General features: G+C 42.7%; 3 protein-coding genes across 4 annotated transcripts; 1 reads left to right on the top strand and 2 right to left on the bottom strand.

Annotated features, from left to right (window-relative positions):
* Positions 1 to 105: 105 nt before the first annotated feature.
* LOC140262804 (kelch-like protein 23) lies at positions 106 to 3,113 on the bottom strand. Its single transcript, XM_072357382.1, has 3 exons — positions 2,034 to 3,113; positions 1,007 to 1,418; positions 106 to 466 (listed from the first exon to the last, which is right to left on the bottom strand). The coding sequence occupies exons 1-3, from the start codon at positions 2,995 to 2,997 to the stop codon at positions 151 to 153; spliced, it is 1,692 nt and encodes a 563-aa protein (XP_072213483.1). The 5' UTR covers positions 2,998 to 3,113; the 3' UTR covers positions 106 to 150.
* A 385-nt stretch (positions 3,114 to 3,498) lies between these two features.
* Positions 3,499 to 6,226, bottom strand: LSM7 (LSM7 homolog, U6 small nuclear RNA and mRNA degradation associated). The gene is made up of 4 exons (XM_072357384.1): positions 6,094 to 6,226; positions 5,638 to 5,728; positions 5,305 to 5,376; positions 3,499 to 4,560 (listed from the first exon to the last, which is right to left on the bottom strand). The coding sequence occupies exons 1-4, from the start codon at positions 6,136 to 6,138 to the stop codon at positions 4,418 to 4,420; spliced, it is 351 nt and encodes a 116-aa protein (XP_072213485.1). The 5' UTR covers positions 6,139 to 6,226; the 3' UTR covers positions 3,499 to 4,417.
* SPPL2B (signal peptide peptidase like 2B) lies at positions 6,207 to 18,277 on the top strand. Of its 2 annotated transcripts, none has more exons than XM_072357381.1 (15): positions 6,207 to 6,402; positions 7,728 to 7,847; positions 8,161 to 8,343; positions 8,666 to 8,755; positions 9,293 to 9,432; positions 9,776 to 9,918; positions 10,030 to 10,126; positions 10,287 to 10,403; positions 10,668 to 10,749; positions 11,354 to 11,428; positions 11,556 to 11,618; positions 11,825 to 11,924; positions 12,175 to 12,252; positions 12,528 to 12,756; positions 13,132 to 13,239. In XM_072357381.1, exons 1-14 carry the CDS (start codon positions 6,349 to 6,351, stop codon positions 12,707 to 12,709), a joined length of 1,524 nt encoding a protein of 507 aa, XP_072213482.1. In that variant the 5' UTR covers positions 6,207 to 6,348; the 3' UTR covers positions 12,710 to 12,756; positions 13,132 to 13,239. The 2 variants fall into 2 exon arrangements, with proteins under 2 accessions (XP_072213482.1, XP_072213481.1); XM_072357380.1 differs by having other exon boundaries at positions 6,208 to 6,402; positions 12,528 to 12,688; positions 13,132 to 18,277.
* The last annotated feature ends 1,806 nt before the right edge of the window (positions 18,278 to 20,083 follow it).

The following is a 20,083-nucleotide window of genomic DNA, read 5'->3' as shown; positions in this document are numbered from 1 at the left end:
AATCACCAGGTAGAAAAAAAGAGAGAAAGGTAGGAAGGAAAGATCCATTTTCAAAATTGTACATATTTCACAAACCAAATTTGATACAATCCGGTTCCTGCTGGCTGTAAAGCACATGACTTTTCCTTTGTGGTTATCCCAGATGTGACATCACTTAGCTGATGTATCAAACCTTCGCACAGAGACACAACCATGAATAGGAAGGGGACACGGGAGTTTGTTGTCTATGACCTGGCACATATCGACATAGGGATCAAAGAGGACAACAATGGGGAGGGCACTGTTACCCTTTCTCTGTCCAAGCAGATAAATTTGTCCATTCACAGTGCAGCATCCCATGAAGAATTTCTGGGTCAAGCATTCTTCATCCACGTGGGTCCACTCATCTGTCTCCACATCAAACCGGAAAGCTTCCCCTCCTATGGTGTACAAAGCACCATTCAGTGATGTGATGCAGAGATCGTACCTGAGAGGGGAGAAATCCTTGTTGAGAGTATCCACAAGGAGCCCAGCCTGCTGGCAAGGCGTCTTGGAGCTCTGAGATGACAATGTGTCTATATGGAATTATTTCCTTCCAGTTACAACAATGTTCATCCAGAATGGCTACAAATAAAGCCACCTCTCAAAGTCAATCTCATGAAGTTGTAGAGAATTTCCCCTTGTAACACAGAAAAGGATTTCTTTGTTCACGCTTCTCCAAACATGACAGGTGGAGACAATTCTCCCAAGAGGATCTACAGCCCATGGAGAAGCCTACATTAGAGCTGGGTTATCCTATAGGACTGCTGTCCATGGGATGCACCTATACTGGAGCAAGTAAAAAAGTGTGAGAAAGAAGGAGGATGAAAGAGGAATTGTTAATGGGCTGACCATCATGTCCTCCATCTTCCCCATCCCTGTTCAGGAAGGAAAATGAGCAAACAGCTGGGTGGGAGTTTGCCCCTTTGTCAAAGTTAACCCCTTCAGCAGAGCCTTTCTCCTCAGGTCTAACAGGATTACTTCTTACCTTGGAAGTGGAGAAAATGAGATGACATCCCAGCTGTCTGTCTCTGTGTTCAACCTTTGCACTCCATCATAGACATGTCCATTTTCATCCAGGCCACAGACCACATAGATCCTGGTTCCCACACTGACTGCATCTCCCCGCTCCACAGGCTGAATCATAGGATTCATGCTTTCCCACTCAGAGTCCACCAGTGCCATGCGCTCCACTTCTGCAATGATCCCTTCATCCGTGCTCCCTCCGAGCACATACAGGTAGAACCCCACTCCTACTGCACAATGGCTGTTGCGAGACTTCTTCATGGCTGGGCCTTCCAGCCAGCTGTTGCTCAGGCAGTCGTAGATCAGCACCCAATCCACGCTGTACCACACAAACTCATCTCGGAAATATCCTCCTGTCACAACAAGGAAACTTCCTGGAGAGACAACAAAGAAAAGTATCAGTTCTATGCTGTACCAACAGGCTGCAAGATAAGCAGAAGAAATTACTTCTCCTTTATTAGTTGGCAGTTTTTGATACAGGGGCCAACAGGATGCAGTAACTCCTGAATCTCCCTCAAGGAGAACCACAGAAGCACTGATCAGAAACAGCCCCTGGGGACCACTGCTGCAGGGTCCTAATTTAGATGGGACTAGCCAACACCGGGTAAGGGGAGCCATGGTTTTGATCTGCCTTCAAGGTCTCTGAGGACTATCATATGTATGTTTTTCTTAAAAGCAAATGTAAGTCACCATCTGGCAAAACATCCATGAAAAGGCGGCTCAGAGCCAAAAAGATGTGCTGCTTAAGGGCATTAGTTTCACTCCAGATAAAGCTGATGTGGTTTTCAGCCTTGCCTAGCATTTTCCCAGCACTAAGCAAAGCAAAACCATTCTTTGAGCCATTTCTGAGTACAAGTGAAGTTTTTAGCAATGCTGTATTCCATAGGAAAGGCTGCTGAATTTGCTGCATTTGGGCCCCTGAGCCTCAATGTGTGCATTTGCTCAGACCCAGTTGCTACCACCACTTGAGTTACAGCTCTCTGAGTTACCTACTGCTGCCACTGCGTATTGGGTGAGGTTTCTGCGCTGCAATGGAGAGCAAGCCTGCCAGGTCCCCGTTTTAGGTTGAAACATAAATAATTCTTGCTGTTCCTTGTCATGCTTTCCTCCTAGGACGTACAAGGTGTCATAGCTCCGACCGGTGTAAGGACACAGCGTCACGTTTTGCCAGCTGGGTGGAGGACAGCTATCCAACCTCCTGATCAGTCTGGAAAAGGCATCTGCCTGCCCGGGGCGCTTGCTGCGCTTCACCAAGATATCGAGGAAGGACAAACTCAGAAATGCGACCCTGACTTCGGCCACCAAATCCAAGAAGTCATTCTCTCTTGTTTCTGGGTCCTCCATTATCCACACCATGATGCTGTCAAAAACCACATCTTCTCGAGGAACAAAGAGGTCATCGCTTTTAAGGAACTGCATCAGCGTTTCTTTGGGTAGTGCCTTAAATTCCTCCTGAGACATCACGTCCCCCCAGTGGGTGAGAGCCACGTTCATGGCAGATGCATGCAGCTCTATAAAAGCAAAACGCTGTGAGTAGGCCATCAGGCCCAGGCAGTTGGAAACATGCAGCTCTCTCTCCAGAAATTTCTCACACAACAGTTTCACCCTTTCGAACTGAAAAAAATCAGCTGCCTCCAGCAAGCTGGTCACATTTTCTTGACCTATGAGCACTTGGGCTGTGCGAGTGAACTCAAGAAGGGCCTGGAAAGGTGCTGCATCAATCCCTCTGATCACTATGTGGTGCTCAGAGCTCTCCTTCGTGCCCCCAAAAAACATCGCTTTGAAGTAACGGCTGTGTAATGAAAGTGCCCTACGGCTGACCTGGAAAAGTCTCTCTCCAACCTCAAGAACTGTATCTGCAACCACTTCTGTCTGAGAATCCAGCTCTTCTGGTTCCTGTGCAGACCCCATGGCTGTTGATGGCCGGGCAGTTAATTTTAACTCAGTCCTCATTCAGCCTTTGCTCATGTGAGGGCGCTGGAAACACTATCTGCCTAGCTGGGATAAATACAAGATTAGCCAAACTTGTCCTAAAAATAGAATGTGCTTTCTGTGCTCCTGCTTTGGTCTTCTGCCTTCCCTGCTGCTTTTCAGCATCGACAGAACTGCACAACCCAAAATTGGCAGATTTAATTTGAACCCACCCTAGGTAGGTAATGTCAAAGAAAATTAGGGGAGCTGTTCTCCAGTTAGAAGGGAGATGAACAGCCAAAACCTTCCTGAGCGCTGCCATCATCTCAGGAAATCACAGATTAATACTGAACTCATTGACAAAAACACACGTTATCTTTCTTTCTGCAAACCAAACACTTAGGAAAGGTTGAGACTTCCCAGGAAAACATTCCTGAGGTTATAGATCCTTTGCCAGTCTAACATCAAATTCCAGGCTGCTTTAAACTTAAGACAGGGGGAAGGAAAGAGCACTTTCATCAGACTAACAATCAGACATTTAAGAACACGTTAATTTGTATTTATTTGTTCACAACTCCTCAAATTTTGCTACTTGTGAAGAAATAAAAAACGTTTACTCACAAATCAAATTATAATAAATGTAACCACAAGTAGACAGCTACAATATAAAAAATATGCAGTATTTCCAGACACTGCTTCAATTGAACATTAGGATCTTAATAATTCCTCCCCTACAATTCCCACTGACACTTCCATAAGGTTTGTATCACCCAGTTGAGACAATAATCTGACAAGGGACTCCAGTCTTTATGTAGAAACTGGGAGCCTTTCAATTTACAATGATAGTTCAAAAGGTTTGTAACAAGTGCTAAAAAAAATACCTTCTTAGCTATGTAGCTTGTAAAGGTGATACCATATGATCAAAGTAATTTCTCTTTTTCATGTACTGGAGCAGGGAGACAAGAGAGATTAACTCACCAGCAGGAAGCCTAAAACACAATGCAAAATGCTTCCCAGCTGCATACAGACATTTAGGAGGGAGAAAAATGAGCTCTAATGTGTTCAGATTAATTCAAATATATTTTAATATGTTTTAAAATGTAGATCAAATGACCAGCGTTCAGAGAAATAATTACTAATTTTAAGTGGTTGTTTCAAGACTCACAATACCGGGAGGGTTTCTGACAATTCATAGGCAGAATATTCTCTCCTCTCAGCTCTTAACCATGTAGAGCTTCACATTTATTCAAAGGAAAAAAAAAACATAATCAGAACTTGTGCCTTGCACATCACATCTCACTCCCTTCCTGCTCATGGAAAGCCACAACAATGAAAGCCGACTGCTCTTTCACACCAACAAACACGCATTCAAACTCCTCTCCAAAACACGAAGCTTCTCACACACTGATCATTTCCTCCAATGATTTGCACCCCCAAAGTCTCTGAAAACAGCCCAATGCCACTATCCATCTTGCTGCTGAATGAAAGGGTTTGGAATCGCTTCCATTCCATCCTGTGGGCAAATGAGAACCACAGAAGTCCCTCTGCAGACCACGAGTCCCAGCTGACGTGTGTCTTCTGTTAATTTGTATTGATCATCTGGGTCTGAAAAGCAGAGATCTATAGTTACAATGGAAACTTAAGCAAGATAATATAATAAACTCCATCAATTAAAAATTAAAAAACCCACAATCTTTCTAGGCTTCTCAGCATTGTTTTATTGAGCACAGACAATTAAAAATGATGCAGCAGTAATATCTGATGACTTCATCACATCACTGATTCATTAAAAGCAGCACTTAAGAGCGAGTGACAAGGAACTTCACTTTGTATGCAAAGCAGAACATGCATCTCTTAAAGAATTCAAAGGCCCTTTCATTCATCCTAATCAAAAGCACAGATAAAAATGACAAAAAAAGAAGAAAAAAAAAGAAGGCTAGGAAAGAAATAAAGAAAATCAATCCTGATCCTATTTCAAATGACGCTGTGGGCAAACACACTGGGGTCAATGCAAATCAGAAAACCCCAAATTCAAAGTGCACTATCCTGAAATCTTTCCGTTGTCTATTTCTAGACCAATCCAGAAAAGGGTGTACATGGGAACAGCCAAACAACACACGAAGAGCAGATTCTATGCTCCTTCGGGTGTCGATATATTCACAGATACAGACCTATTAGAGCAGGACTAGATGAGACCAAAAAACAATCTGAGGTCTGGAAATCCTCTCCTGAGTTCAGATACATCGATCTACAGATTCTGACTATTCATTCACAGAGCTGTCAATTTGCTGTTAACCCAGTTGCTCTTGGGGATACAGGGTAAGGGAAAGCTGACTGTGTGTTACTTACCTCGCATATATTCAATGGTACCATCAAGCACAAGGTTCAGTAGAGGGTCAAATCCTTTCAAGACACCACTCGCTATTAAAGACCACATACAACAGAATGATTAGAGATCAAAACCAGGAACACAGCAACACAGCACGCGCAGGACATGCTCAGTTCTCCAGTTCTCTCCTTTGAGCAAGATTATCAAACAACTAACAGTGAAATTCAAAAGCGCCCTCTATCAAAATGCAAATGCACAAGAACCAAACTGTCTCAACTGAAACTTTCTGCACAGAGCTGTTTGCTGCAGATGCACACAGCCCAGCCCAGCCCAGCCACCTTGTGCCCACTTACCTTCTCTCCCACCCTGAAACTTCACGCGGATCGTTTTGTCAATGTACTTGGAAAGATCTAAAATGCTCTCCTTCTTTTTCTTCTCCTTATCCTGAAGACGAGAAACAAAGACAACACGAATTCAAAACAAATCCTGACAGACCCCACCGCATCTACTGCTTCGTTACATCTTTCACAGCGCTTCTATGTTTTTTCTTCCTCCCACAGCCCTGCTGGTAACGCTGCCGAAGAAATCATCCCCAGGGCACGAAGGGGCGGCCATAGAGCACGGCCATAGAGCACGGCCATAGAGCACGGCCATAGAGCACGGCCATAGAGCACGGCCATAGAGCACGGCCATAGAGCACGGCCCACAGCAGCGGAGCCGCAGGGCCGCCTGCACCACCCAGAGACCTCCCAGCTCTTAAGGAGCCCTCACGGAAACAAGCCCAGCACCCACCGACGCCCCCTCCTCACCGCCATCTTGCCCGCACCACCGCCGCCCCCTCCGACGTTCGCCATTTCATTTACCGCCACCAGAAGTGACGTTTCACGCCCACTCAAACCATTGGTTCTCTGAGGAGCGCCAAGGTGCAACTTCCTGTATTTGATGTCTGGGGCGGAACTTCCGGGGCGGAACTTCCGGGGCGGGTTGCTGGGATACCCGGTGCGGAAGGGGCCCGGCCCGGCCCGGTCGGAAACAAAAGCGGGCGGCGGCGCGGCGGGCCCGGCATGGCGGTGCGGTGGGCTCAGCTTCTCCTGCTCTCTCTGCTCTCGTTGCCGCAGGTGAGCGGCTGTGCTGGCTGTGGGAGCGCCCTGGATTCTGCGCCGGAGCTGCCTTGCGGTGGTCGAGGACAGCAGTTGGGCAGGGGCGGCTGTAGGCAGAGCCCGGCGCTAGTCCCGTAGCCCCGGCTGGAGCTGCGGTGTGGGCGGGCTCGGCCCCGCGCGGTCCCTTACCGGGGCTTTAACGATGCAGAGCGGGGCTGCCTGGAGCAGCGAGGGGAGCCGTTGGGGTTGGAGCTGGAATGGCCAACCCAGCCTTCTGCTGGAGAGGAGGCGGCGGCACCTCAGCTGCCGAGGAGGCTCAGCCCACAGAGGGTTGGAACTCAATGATCTTTAAGGTTCCTTCCAACCTCAACTATTCTGTGATGCTACTATAGAGCTCTGAAATAAGCTTTTGTAGGTCTAATGAACACTTGTGACAATTCAGGCAAGGAAAGAACAGCCATTGCATGATGATGTTGTGCATAGCTTTTGTATTTGAAGTTCTGCTCTTATGCATTCTGAAAGTCTCATTAAAATAGCTTCATTTTTGGGTGCTCTGTAGAGCACTGTGTCTTCTTGAGTCTTATTACTGTGTAATATCTGAAAACGGTAGTTTAACTTTTCCCTCTTCCTTACCGGTCATCTTACTGTTCCCTTGCCAGTGAACCTCAATTATAGACTGGGACGATTGCCATTTAACTTATGCTTTTCTTACATCTATGTCATCTGTTTCATTCCTCATACCCACTTGCCTGGTGCATTCTGTAGCCTCTAGTAATGCTTCAAGTAGACTGCCAGTGCCAGTATGTCATCAGCGATTTAATAAGGTATTAGAATGGTTTGAGGCCTGGCATCACTTAACTCAAGTGTTTTCCAAGCCATGTGGACTGTAAGAGGCAAGAATTGGAAAAGAACTTTAAGAGCTGCTGTTTTTTCCTTCCATGTTTGGAGCAGGCTGGGCTTGAGGTCCAAACTCTTGGAAGAAAGTCCTTAGGGGTTGTGGGAAGGTTCTATACGATCTGGACAGGAAAGTCATTTTTCACAGGTTGGTGTAGGATATGGTGTGATTTCTGGAAACTAAGAACCATAGCAAGTGTTGCTGCTTTCCCAGTGCATCAGCTGCCTTAACTTTACTTTTGATATCTGGTACCTAGTGATATGAACAAATCCAAACTGAAGGCATCAGAGCCCTTCAGTACAGAAAAAAAGAATCTAATGGATGTAACTCTTCTGAGGTGAGAGAGAATAACAAGCTTGAAGTGGTTGTTAAAAGACTTTAGAGCTGTGCTTTTCTGCTAATTGATAATTGCATTGACTAAACCTCTGTTAATGTTTGTTGTTTTCAGGTGTACTGTGAGTATGGAATGGTTCACGTCCTTTCAGAGAAAGGGAGCAGCAAAGGCAAAGACTACTGTATCCTCTTCAACTCCCAATGGGCCCATCTGCCACATGATCTGGGCAAAGCTGTAAGTACCAAGCCAGGCAACTAAAAGAATGTACTCAAAATCACCCTTGTAGTAGGGGAAAATTCCAATTCCTCACAAAAAGACTCCCAGAACCTCTCAAATGTGCCTTCACCGACTGCAAACACCTTAGAGTGCAGCATCTCCATTACATACAACCTGCCTTGCCTGTCCTATAGAGAGGACAGCACTATCACTTCTTTGCTTGGAAGTTCTAAATTGAGTTTTAGACACCACCCCCTTCCCGCTTCCCCCAGTGTTATTTGCTTTTGATTAGTTAAAAATAAGTATATATAAAAATTTTCTTTCTTTTCAGTCTCTCTTGCAACTGCAGGATCAGACAGCATCTGTTTTGTGTTCTCCTTCTGATGTACCTGATGGGGGGTTTAATAACCGAATCCCCATGGTGATGCGAGGGAACTGCACCTTCTATGAGAAAGTGAGGCTTGCTCAGATAAATGGAGCTCGTGGGCTGCTGATTGTTAGCAGAGAGAGACTGGTAAGTCTGATCTAACTGATGCTCTAACGTTAGATATTGTATTCTTTTCAGTGATTGCTGCAGGTATTTGATTTTTCTTTTTTAATTTGTATGTGCTTCCACATTGCCCAGCTCCAAGTAGAAAACAATACAGCTGAAGAAAGGATTAATTAAATGAGAGGGTATGCTTATTTGAGTAGGCAGGGTGCTGCAGGCAGTCTTTGTAACATCTAAATTAAGGGCTCAGAATTATCTTTACATTATATAACATGCTGCAGTCAAATAGTTTTAGCAGAAATTCTTTTTTTTTTTTCTTTTTTGCCTATTTTGATCTGTCTTTCAGGTCCCTCCTGGGGGTAACAGGAGCCAATATGAAGAGATTGATATTCCAGTTGCTCTGCTGAGCTATTCCGATATGTTAGATATTGTCAAGGTAAGCTCGATACTTGGATTTAAACTATCTTAAATGAGTCATTGGTCAACAGAATGTGAGCTCGTATTAGGAGCTCTGGGTCGGTAAAGAATTATACTCATAAAGAATGTTTTTTTTGCTAAGGTGGCTTTTTCAAAGTCTGTGGTGCTAGTTTTTTAAAAGCATCAAGTCTGTAATACCAAGTCCACTTTTAAAAATAAGTGGTCCAGGACTTCACTGCAGAGCACTTGTTTGTATCATGTGCTAAGCAGTTAATTAGTTCAGTGCAGTTAGTGCAGCATGGAAAGAACAGTTATCACTGAGGATCCACTGCGCATGCTATGTATCTTTTTTGGGGAGCCTTGCTTTAGAATACTCCTAATCTAGTAGTGTCCTTTCAATACTGTTGGCTTTGCCCTGCCTCTGACACCTAGCTTTTTTTCTATGTAAATATCTATTACTTAAGAAAAGTAATACAAAAATCAGAGATTTAAAGTGCAGGGTGGTTCTTAGTAAAGTCTGTTCCCCAAGTTCCTTCATTTGTTCTTGCCTCTGCAGAGTTTTGGCAGATCAGTGAAGGGAGCAATGTATGCACCAAATGAGCCTGTGCTTGATTACAACATGGTCATTATATTTGTCATGGCTGTGGGGACTGTGGCAATTGGAGGCTACTGGGCAGGAAGCAGAGATGTGAAAAAGTGAGTACTGGGAAAGTAATGTGCCAGTTTGTTTTTTTCCCATGTCGGGTGGAACCATGGTGGTGGATGGTAGCTGTGCTGGTGAGGGTTAGAGACTCTGCAGATGGAGTTAGGAAGATGGTTGCACGATGCCTGAGAGCCCATAAACCTGCTGTATAATGTTCATGGACAGTACCTTAATGTTTTACCTTTTTTTCAAAAAAAAACAAAAACAACCCATGCTAAAAAAAACCTCAGAGGGAGAATTGGGTTGGAGTCTACTTCTGATCTGGGCTTTTCAAGGATTCAGTGTTTGAAGATCTTTTGTGAAAATGGTCTGACTTTAATTCTATTCCGGTTTCAGGCGATACATGAAGCACAAACGTGATGATGGGGCAGAAAAACATGAAGATGAAACAGTCGATGTGACTCCAATAATGATCTGTGTATTTGTAGTGATGTGCTGCTCAATGCTGGTCCTCCTGTATTTCTTCTATGACCACTTAGGTACTTTTAAAGTAGCATTTCTGTTGATATATCTTCAATACCGCTGGGCTGCCTTTGCTTAAAAAAAATTTAAGGTAGAAGTGATTATAAAAATCATTTTTTGTTTTTCAGTCTATGTTATCATAGGAATATTCTGCCTGGCTGCCTCAATTGGCCTTTACAGTTGTCTGTCTCCCTTTGTAAGAAGATTCCCATTGGGGAAGTGTAGGTATGTGGCAACTTGAATTTATTTCTTTTTGTAGGCAAAAATGCACTTTTATATTGTAGGGAAGATAAGGGATTTACAAGGTGTTTTCATGTGAGAACATGCTTATGAACAAGTGGAGTAACTACACAGATAACTGTAGCTGTTTGTGTTTCGCTTGCAGAATCCCAGACAACAACTTGCCTTATTTCCACAAGCGTCCACAGGTCCGGATGTTGTTGTTGGCAGTGTTCTGTATCTCTGTCAGTGTAGTCTGGGGAGTCTTCAGAAATGAAGATCAGTAAGTGTATATTTTAGTTTCTATACAAGATGAACAGCACCAGCTGTTTTTTCACTGCTCAAAGCAACTAGTCATTTTATTATAGCCAGTTATCAGGTTGGTTGTCACAGGTTTCCATCTGTGAATCCATGATAACCACAGTGTTGATTTGAAACAAGTGTTTTTTTGTTTGTTTTGTCCCATGCAGGTGCTTAGTGGGAACAAGAATTGATCTATTTGTCCTACAGTTTCCTTCAGAAATGTAACTTTTTTCTTTTCCTGTAGATGGGCCTGGGTTCTTCAGGATGCTTTAGGAATTGCTTTCTGTCTTTACATGCTGAAAACCATCCGCCTGCCTACATTTAAGGTATGGATATTAAACAGATGTTAAAAGAGGAGGTTCCCCTGTATAGTTGAACAGAGGAGTCACTTACAATAAGTGTTCAGAGACTTCATGTAGTGTGTGTAGTAGAGTAGCTTGCACCCTCTGGTTTGGTTTGGTGTTTCTTTTCCCCACTATTAGACATATGGTGGATGCAACATTCTGGCTCCTTCCAAGTCTTCCAGAATGTATTCAGCGCTCTAAAATAAAAATTAGCATTAACATTTAGTTGTTTCTCAGGCAGTTCTTTCAAACTCTGTTCCAAGTTATCTTCACCTGTAAATTTTTTCCCATGTACACTGGGCATGAAAATCTAAATACTGCTTTAAACTTTATGTAGCACACTTCAGGAAATGCAGAACTTTTCACTGTTTCCCAAAGCATTAAAAGAGTTTTACAGCATCAAGAATTAAGGGACTAATGTAGATTTCTTTTATCTTTAGCTGCAGATATGGTGAGATTCTTCCATTTTTAAAATACTTGGGAATTCACTTTTTGCTTTGAATACTCTGGAGTTTCTGATTATTCTCTGCTATCTACTAATGCATAGTATATAGTTGTACAACAACTATCTTGTCTCTTTCTCCAGGGTTGTACCTTGCTCCTCCTTGTTCTTTTTGTCTATGATGTATTCTTTGTATTTATCACACCATTTCTAACAAAGGTAAGTGAAATGTTTCTCTCATGCCTGCTGCTCACAGAGCAAAGCAATGGCCTATTTATCTGTGTTCCTAAATAACCCCTGGACTGCTGAGTGATGTGCTCATTTACAGCTTTGCCATTTTTTCTAGACTGGGGAGAGTATAATGGTGGAAGTGGCTGCAGGCCCATCTGATTCTGCCACTCATGAAAAGGTATTGTATGTAGTCTGAAAATAAAGCATTACGTTCCAGCCTTTAAGATTTCATCTTCTGCAAAACTCAAAGACCACAGATCTGAAATGGAAAAGCCACTCCAAAAAGAATTTTGCATGTAAACAAACACTTTAGAGCTTCCTGGAAATCTACAACAGAAATGAGACAAAACAGACTTACGTGACTTATGTCTCTTTCATTCCAAGCTCCCGATGGTCCTGAAGGTTCCACGACTGAACTCCTCCCCATTGGCTCTGTGTGACAGACCTTTTTCTCTCCTAGGATTTGGAGACATTTTAGTTCCAGGTATTTCTTCTTTGGTGTGTTAAGAATTGTACTTGTTGTACTGTCAAGTTAGTTCCTCCTCTTCTTCCACTTCAGATGGAAGGCTTGTTTTGACTTGTGTAAACTTAGTATATTTTCAGAGTTCTTGCTGAGTTAATTCAGAAAATGGTATTTTGATATAGATATTTTTAATGGTAGGAATAAGGAATCTACTTTTCCATTTGCCCATGATTTGAGGTCGCATATACCTGACCACTCTTTTCTTTCCTAGGTTTACTGGTAGCCTATTGCCATAGATTTGATATTCAGGTGCAATCATCCAGAGTATATTTTGTAGCCTGCACAATAGGTATGTTTAACACTGATATTTTGGCACATAGTTTGCATTGTTATTCATGCTTTGTTCTTTTATCAATTTCTGCGTTAATGTCAATAGAGAGATAGCAGCATCTCAAAGTGCCGTTCCAAATTCATAACATACATACTTTGCTCACGTTTTTAAAAAGGTGCTTTACATACATGGAAAAAGAATCCTATTAGAATACTTATGTAGCTAATCATTTTGTTTCTCTCATGTCAAGCTATACCCACATAACTTCTTTTGCTGGTTCTGTTTCCTTCCAGCATACGGCATAGGCCTTCTTGTGACCTTTGTCGCCTTGGCATTAATGCAGATGGGTCAGCCAGCTCTGCTCTACTTGGTACCCTGCACTCTAATCACCAGCTTTGCTGTGGCTCTTTGGAGAAAGGAGCTTGCAATGTTCTGGACGGGCAGCGGCTTTGCGGTGAATACCAGTTTGATATGAGTGTCTTCAAGAAATACTAATATTATAAAAACCTAACTAGAATTAAAGTTGAGTAAAATATTGTAGTATTATCCACCAAAACCAAATATTTTTACTTTGTTTTGTTTTTTTTAATGCACTTTTTTCCTTAAGTAATGTTTTTATTTTCTTTCTTTAATGTTAATGGCCACTTAAACTGACTAGTGAAAAGTAAAGTAGAACCCTGTCTATCTTTCATTCTGCCACAATTTTACTGGCTTGATCTTTGTTGAAAGTATCATTGCCATTTTGGTAAGTAGCTCTTTAAAAACATTTTGATCATACCTGACACTGGATGGAGTTTAATATGTGTGTTGTAAACTCTGATCTCCCTATAGTTAATTCTGCTCTTCACAGCAGTAATAATTCCTGCTTTTCATCACTCTGTCATCTTCTGTTTACAGAAAGACCTACCTCAGCCTCCCTTGGTGATAGCTTCTGTCAACTGCCCTCAGCTTTCTAAGGATAGCAATGTACCAGCTTCTCAACAAGAGACAGAGGAAATGGCCAACCCCACCCTCCATGTGAAGGAGCTGCACAGCCCCACCTTGGCTGCAGAGGAGCCAGCTGATAACGACACAAAGACAGAACAGTCAGAAGTTTCTATCACACAAAGTGAGGAACCAGCTGGGCACAACAAGGATGACCTTGAAAGTAAATCTCTAAACCTCGAGCAAAAACAGCTGGAATAAACAATTTGATAGGAACTCCGTATTTTCCCTCACAAACATTCATGTAAAACCAGTATGTATTTAGACTGGTTCAGTAGTATTCACATGCATTGAGGAACCTCAGTGGGAGTCTGATCATCAAATCCAACAAAGAATGTTCTGCCTCCAGCTTTGGTACAGCTATACACTTCAAACATATTTCTGAAATATGGTGCTCTACAAGGGTTCTGATGTATGGATTTCAATTATCATTTTATTAGTGAATGCCTTTGACTGATCCATTTTAATTATACCAGGGTAGTATTAAGAGTCTTTATTTACACAGTACTCTGTGCTTTGTGGCTATTTTTGCTGCTTTAGCATAGTGTAGGTTAACATGGAGGAAAAGCATTGAACAAGTCCGCTACAATGCTGAGCTGAAAGAAACATGATAGGACTTTAGCACTTTCCCTATTGTCACCTTTTACTTTTCCTATTTGTCAAAGCCATTGATGTAAGGGAATGCTCTAGTATAAGCTGACATTCAGGAAATGCAGAGAATGGTTAAATTGCCAGCCTCTGAAAGGATTTATACTACCAAGATGCATTAAATGCATCTCTTAAACTTGTTTGTTTTTACTTCCAGGTACCTGTGTTGGCTATTAGTCTAGTTTAGAAGGTAGGATGAATGGAGCTACAAGAAGCTCACTAAGCACTCCATGAATTCCAGGGGTTGTCTCTGAAAGGAAAGTGTTTGTCACAGAACACCACATGGTAGAATAAGGGTATTGAGAATGTTTGCTTTAGAAATGAAATACAAGCCAGATAAATAAACAATAGGTAGTAGCATCAAACTAAGCTTTAATATTTTCATTGAGGAAAATGTTGTGGTAAAACAGTAGAAAGAATAAGTAAAACCTGAAGAGCCCAAACTCATGAACTTTAAGAAACACAGTTGTGGTCACTAAGTGAGGAAAATAGTCTGTTTTCATTCTCAAGGGAACACACGGTGCTATAGTAGGTTGTGATTTAGAGCTACTTGCTGCATGGTAACCAATCAGCTGCCTCATGTTTTGTCTTCATCCCACAAGTAGCTGAAGCATGGCCTGTCAGGTTCTGGAAAGAGGCTGTGATCTAACTATTTTGCCCCTCTTGCTAAGTGACATTGCAAAGGACATAGTTTGTAAGTGTAAAACTATTTGGGGGTGCAGGTGATCTTAATTTATATTCCTGAAATTAGACATTTTGTTGTATAACTTGATTGAGACTTTTATGCATCTTTTATGGGGAGATGATGAGACTTATGTACCATTTGTTCTGTATGTGAACATTTGGCTTTATCAAAAGCATTTGTTTCACGTTTTAATTACAGTCCCCTAAAGTCTCAAATACTTCATGTTAAAACTGAGGAGAAAACAGAAGTGTTCTAGGATCCTGGAACACATTCCTAAATTGTAGGGCAGAAATGCTTTACCGAGCATTTTGAAAGCCTGAAATGTCATTCACAAAAGCATCATCATTTAGTCCCAGTCTGAGGCAATGATTTTAAATTAAGAATCTCCAGTTGGCATGTTGAGTTCAATTCCAAAAGGTTCTCCTTTAACGTCTGTCTGTTCAACTTCAGCCTTCGTCTCTTTGGCTAGGTCTTCCAGAAGTTTGCCCAGTGGTTTTCTTTCTTGGATGCTCATTTCTCATCTGTTTTGCATTGGGTGGGTAATATTCTTCCTCTGGAATTGAAAAATCTTCTGTAAAACCACAGTGTGGGGTCAGAATTTTACCCTCAAAGCCCTGTCCGATAGCTTGATGTCATAGCATAAGTCCCAAGTCCTGCACTGCATTTAATTAGTGAATGACCCAAAAGGAAGATAGTAGTATTAAGGACATCAGGGTTATTTTTGTTCTTGTTTTCCTCAGTCTTCTCTTTGACGGATGATGTTTGCCAGTGGTAATCTGCATTTCAACTCACTAAAAAGCAACGGAGGCATTTTACTGAAAATATCAGCCAGCTGGACTATGCCTTAATTTAAACCATTGTATAAGTTTGTATGTAAAGAAAACAAACCTGTGTTTAAATGATGAACTTGACAAACAGCGATAAAAGTTTGGAGAATGACTCCAAGTTCTATGGTTTTTTTTGCTTTGATTGTTTTTCAGTCATAATAGTATAGGGAGTAATTTTTATACACTGAGGTCAGTAGTTTTCTGATGATGAAGCATTAAGTTTTATCACCTTGAAAATGTATTTTAGCATTTGTTCTCACGTGGGTTAGAAAACAGTTTATTTCTCAAATTGTTTATAACTCAATGAAAATGGAAGATTTAACACTGATTAACTTGTAGACACCTGGTAGTTGCTTTGTTTCATTCTAGATGTGTCTGCTTATACTTCACCATTATGTTTCAGATGGTTTCCCATCTGTTTAAGTGTAAGTTTGTTGTGTGCGTTTTTCTTCTTCTCAAACTACAGATATCGGGGGAGGGAAATAGTTACTCAGTGCAATATCTCCAGTTGAAGTATATAAACAGTTACATACTTTGACTGTTGCAGTACTGTACACCTTTGGTGCACCAGTTTGGCTGCGACTGTTTGGACCCTGATCCTGCGCAGTTCAATCACTCCCACCAGAAACCAAGGCTGTGCTTTTCTGTCTTTCCCTGAACTGCCTAATGTAAAATTTAATGTTGTACAGGAAAATGTCAAATTACGTTCAGTGTAGTTGATTCTCATTTTATTTGATGATTGCAGATGTACATCCCACACTAAACTTGAGTTAAAAGGCTGCTTTTGGAGTAATGTTGAAGTGCTTTGTCTGACACTTTGGATTACCTGAGTAGCAAGGGTCAAAGATTCTTTCCTGGGTCAAAAATCACTGACTACAAGTCAATGCATTGGGCTGTTTGGGTTTGACTTGTATCTTCCTGAGGGGTTGAACAAATGCAGCTGAAGGTAGAATGCCACATCAAGGATCCTCATGAGAGTGGCATGGGAGAAGTGCCCCAAATCCTCTGTTAATTTATATGAGTTGTCTTTTTTCACTCGTCACATTTCTTCTACATTAACCAAACCAAATTTCTTGATTTTGTTTTTTTAACCTGATTCCTTGATCTCAGATAATCAGTGAAACTTGCCCTGCAGAAGCTGCTCTTTTCCTTTTTCCACTCAGCCCTCAGCCTGTCTGTTGTTAAGAACACCCTCCATTTTCAGACATGCCCATTTCCATGCTTTAGAATTGGGGTTTTTTTTGCATCTGTGATGCATCGTTGCTCTGTGGCCGTAATGCTAATGCCAGCTGATTTCTAAGTATGCTGGGACATAGCACAGACTGTGGAGCCAGGAAGAAGGTGGTAGCTACTGGGCAGATGAACAGAGCTGCAGTAATACAATGTGGAGCTTTGAAGGTGACTGCATCCATCAGTCAAATAACAGGATATCTGGGAGCTGTGTATTTACCTGCAGTTCTTGTTTTGCTCTGTAGAATTTGGTGGGCAGCAGAATGCTCAGTTATCATTTTGTTGGGTTTTGTTGTTCTTTTTAGAGCTGTTTCAAACTGAAGTTGTTGGGTCACCATGTCTGTTCAGTGCCTCCTCTGGATGTTTCACCCTACGGTTTGTAGAGCTTTGTTACTGACTTGGAATATCTCTCAGATCTCTGCTTAACTTCTCTACTTCCTATTAAATGCCTTTGGCCTTGAAGGATTCCTTCCTTCCTTTTGTTCAGCTGTTTTTATACCTTCCCTGGACAGCCCAGTAAAAATCAGAAAATAAAAGCAAACAAGAGAATGCCTCTATTGGCTCTTGAAGTGAGTGCTCACATCCAGCTCTTTTGTTGTGAGATCTTACAGTTCTGTTTCTGTCTTCATCCCATCGCTGTGTAGTGCATGTATCACACTTCATGTAGGAACGGCACTAGAATCAATAAATGTGGGGTTGGTGGTGGAGAAGAGCAGGGTTGGCCATGGGAAGCACAGGAAACCTTAAATCCACGAAGGGTGGGGAGTTTATAGCTCAGTCATTGTGGCTGACAGTTCAGACCTCACCTTACAGAGCTGTGTTTGGTTTTGTTTTGCTAATGTGAAGCCCGTAAATCCTCTGGGCAGAAATCACATCAAAGCACACGTTAAATAGTTGCAGTGCTTTTTCTACCGAGATAAGGAATGTTGTATTTTGAAATGTAGATTGAGTTGCATTGAATGGCACTTTGGCATGTTTTCATTTCAATAACTTGCTCTTCTGTGAGTCTTTCACCTTTGAATGTCAAAGGTGAAATATTCAGACAAATATTCAGGTTATGTGGTGGGAGAATGTGGTTTGACTGTCTTTAGATCGATGACAGATAACGTATGATGGCCTTAAATTGAGTTTTCTTGAACCAGGAATGAGTATATTTTACACCAAGTCATCAGTTCAGGCGTTTGTACAGAACTTAACCTGGTTTTGTGCAGTTGATTTGGTTTCAGTTCTGTTCCTCCAGCAGTTCTTAGAAATGCTGGTCCTGTCATTGATCCGCTGGTGGCCATGGGCTATGAGTCTCAGAACTTCCCGCTGTGTGCCTGTATGGTTCTGTGGTTTTGAGGTCAGCCCCTTCATCTGCCCCATCCGCAGCCTTGTGTGCAAATGTGTTGTAAGATACAGCATTTCCAATCCCCAAATGGAGGTTTGCTTCTTCCTTCTGTGAATTCAAACATGGGGGGGAGGGAAAGAAAACCCAACTATAGTGTAATTACCACTGGGGGAGGTGTGAGGACAAGAGCTGATTCCTGTCCCTGGGGTTTCTTGTTGTCTTTTCCATGGGTTTTCCATGTTTGCCTGTTTTGGGCACATGTGGTAAAAGAAAAACTTGAAAATGGCTGATCTGCTGAAATTGCTGGTTTGGGTTTGGTTTTTTTCATCTGTTTTGCTTAAGAAAAAAATAAAAATAAAAAAAAAAAGACATTAGCCCGTTTTAGTTGAAAAATGTCAAGATTTTCTAAACCTGTAAAATAAAGACACTTAATTTTTGAACTGAATTTCACTGTTTTGTTTCACTGATACATGAAATCTGACTGTGTGCTTCCTTTTCTTCTTTGCAGTAGAATGTGACAAAGTGCCTTTTGTGATTTAAGATACACCTTGAGCTGCCCACACAGTGAAGTACCCAAGGAAACCTGAACAGGTATCCATGCAAAACTCTAAACACTTTTTTGTGACCTTTTTGAGTCTTCTGCTCTCGTGCAGGACTCAAAGCAATTCCTGATACAGTCAGCAAGGAATCTCTCTCTCCCTGACCCCAGCTCTCCCCCAGTGGGATTGTGGTACAGACAGGACTGACCAGCCCTGGTGCTGTTCCAGTGATGGGGAGGGGAGTGCTAACAAACCCTCTGTGAGTGCAAGTCTCTAACATAAACCCTGCAAACATTAAACTAGTAGTGTCATCTTTATTCTTATCAGTGCTTTTAAGCAAAGAAAAAGTCACGTTTGTTTTGTAGCACATCCTGGATTAGTTGAAATAGTAATTAGGATTCCAGTTTTCAATTTATATCTGCATGTAATAATAGAATTATTCATAGAATTATAGAATTGTTTGAGTTTAAGGGACCCTTAAAGGCCATCTGGTCCCACTCCCTGCACTGAGCAGAGACATTACAGCTCTTTCAGCTGCCCAGAGCCCCTCCAGCCTGAGAGAAGAATGAAAAACTTGTGTGGCTTTAACATTTACTTCGCTCTGTCTGTTGCACACCACGGATCTGCCCTATGGAGCTATTTCTTCACCTGCAGGTGCTTTCTGTCAGCTGTTCACGTGCCTTGCTCAATTTTCAGCAAGAACCACCTTGGGGGTCCCTGGAAGGAAGGGCTGCATTCTCCAGCAGAGTGATAATCAACTGACTGAAGCACAGGAACCAGTTTGCACAGACGTGCTGCCTGCCTGCAGGCTGTCCTCAGGGCCACCTTCAGAGCTCCTGCACATCCACACCAGGACCTTCCCTCCATTGCCCATTAGCAAACGTGTTCATTGCCTTACACCATTGCGTTTTCTCTGTACACACGTATAAGAGGGGATTCCTGGCCTGCCTGGGGCCTCGATGAATTGCACCAAGTGTGCAGGAGTGACCCCAATCCTCAGCTATGCCACAGCTGTAACTAAGTGACAAACCTGAGTTTATATTTATACCCCACCGTTACAGGTTTTCTGTCTTCCTTCTGCTTTTTCTCATAGGATCACAGGAGGATCCAGGTTGGAAGGGACCTCAAGGATCATGAAGCTCCAGACCCCCCACTGCAGACAGGGCCACCAACCTCCATACTTAATACCAGCCCAGGCTGCCCAGGGCCCCATCCAACCTGGCCTTGAACACCTCCAGGGATGGACGGGGCATCCACAGCCTCCCTGGGCAGCCTGGTCAGAGCCTTATTATAGAACCAGGGCACGCAACCACTGAGCCCAGCTGTATTTCTCCCCATGCCATCAGCTTCCCCATGGATCAGAATGAGAGGACTCGTCTTCTAAATCCTTTCAGGTACAGCAGAGGGACGGAGCGGGTTTGGGACAGGAGCGCCCTGCGGTGCTTTCTGCTGCCGGACGGTGCCGTTCAGCGCCCTCACGGTGTTACTGAACCCGCAGAGCAGTTCTGGCGACCGGGACGAGCTCAGCAATTCGGGCACCGCTTTTCCCTCCGTCCTGAAACGCTGCCGAAGCGAAGAGAGCCGCGGAGCGCAGCGCAGAAGCGAC

Source organism: Excalfactoria chinensis, chromosome 26, assembly GCF_039878825.1.
Source record: "Excalfactoria chinensis isolate bCotChi1 chromosome 26, bCotChi1.hap2, whole genome shotgun sequence".
Lineage (NCBI taxonomy): Eukaryota > Metazoa > Chordata > Aves > Galliformes > Phasianidae > Excalfactoria > Excalfactoria chinensis.
The sequence above is the reverse complement of the archived record's forward strand: the minus strand, read 5'-3'. Positions and strand labels throughout refer to the sequence as shown.

Bases quoted from the DNA above. Each gene is read 5' to 3' on its own strand.
- LOC140262804 (XM_072357382.1), bottom strand. From the start codon at position 2,997: ATGAGGACTGAGTTAAAATTAACTGCCCGGCCATCAACAGCCATGGGG. The intron at 1,419-2,033 runs GTAACTCAGAGA...TTGTCTCTCCAG, and splicing joins ATACGCAGTGGCAGCAGTAG to GAAGTTTCCTTGTTGTGACA. The intron at 467-1,006 runs GTAAGAAGTAAT...CTCCCCTCTCAG, and splicing joins TCATTTTCTCCACTTCCAAG to GTACGATCTCTGCATCACAT.
- LSM7 (XM_072357384.1), bottom strand. From the start codon at position 6,138: ATGGCGAACGTCGGAGGGGGCGGCGGTGGTGCGGGCAAGATGGCG. The intron at 5,729-6,093 runs GTGAGGAGGGGG...TCTCGTCTTCAG, and splicing joins GTGGTGCGGGCAAGATGGCG to GATAAGGAGAAGAAAAAGAA. The intron at 4,561-5,304 runs GTAAGTAACACA...TCTGCTTTTCAG, and splicing joins TACCATTGAATATATGCGAG to ACCCAGATGATCAATACAAA.
- SPPL2B (XM_072357380.1), top strand. From the start codon at position 6,349: ATGGCGGTGCGGTGGGCTCAGCTTCTCCTGCTCTCTCTGCTCTCGTTG. The intron at 7,848-8,160 runs GTAAGTACCAAG...CTTTCTTTTCAG, and splicing joins CACATGATCTGGGCAAAGCT to TCTCTCTTGCAACTGCAGGA. The intron at 12,689-13,131 runs GTGAATACCAGT...TTCTGTTTACAG, and splicing joins GGACGGGCAGCGGCTTTGCG to AAAGACCTACCTCAGCCTCC.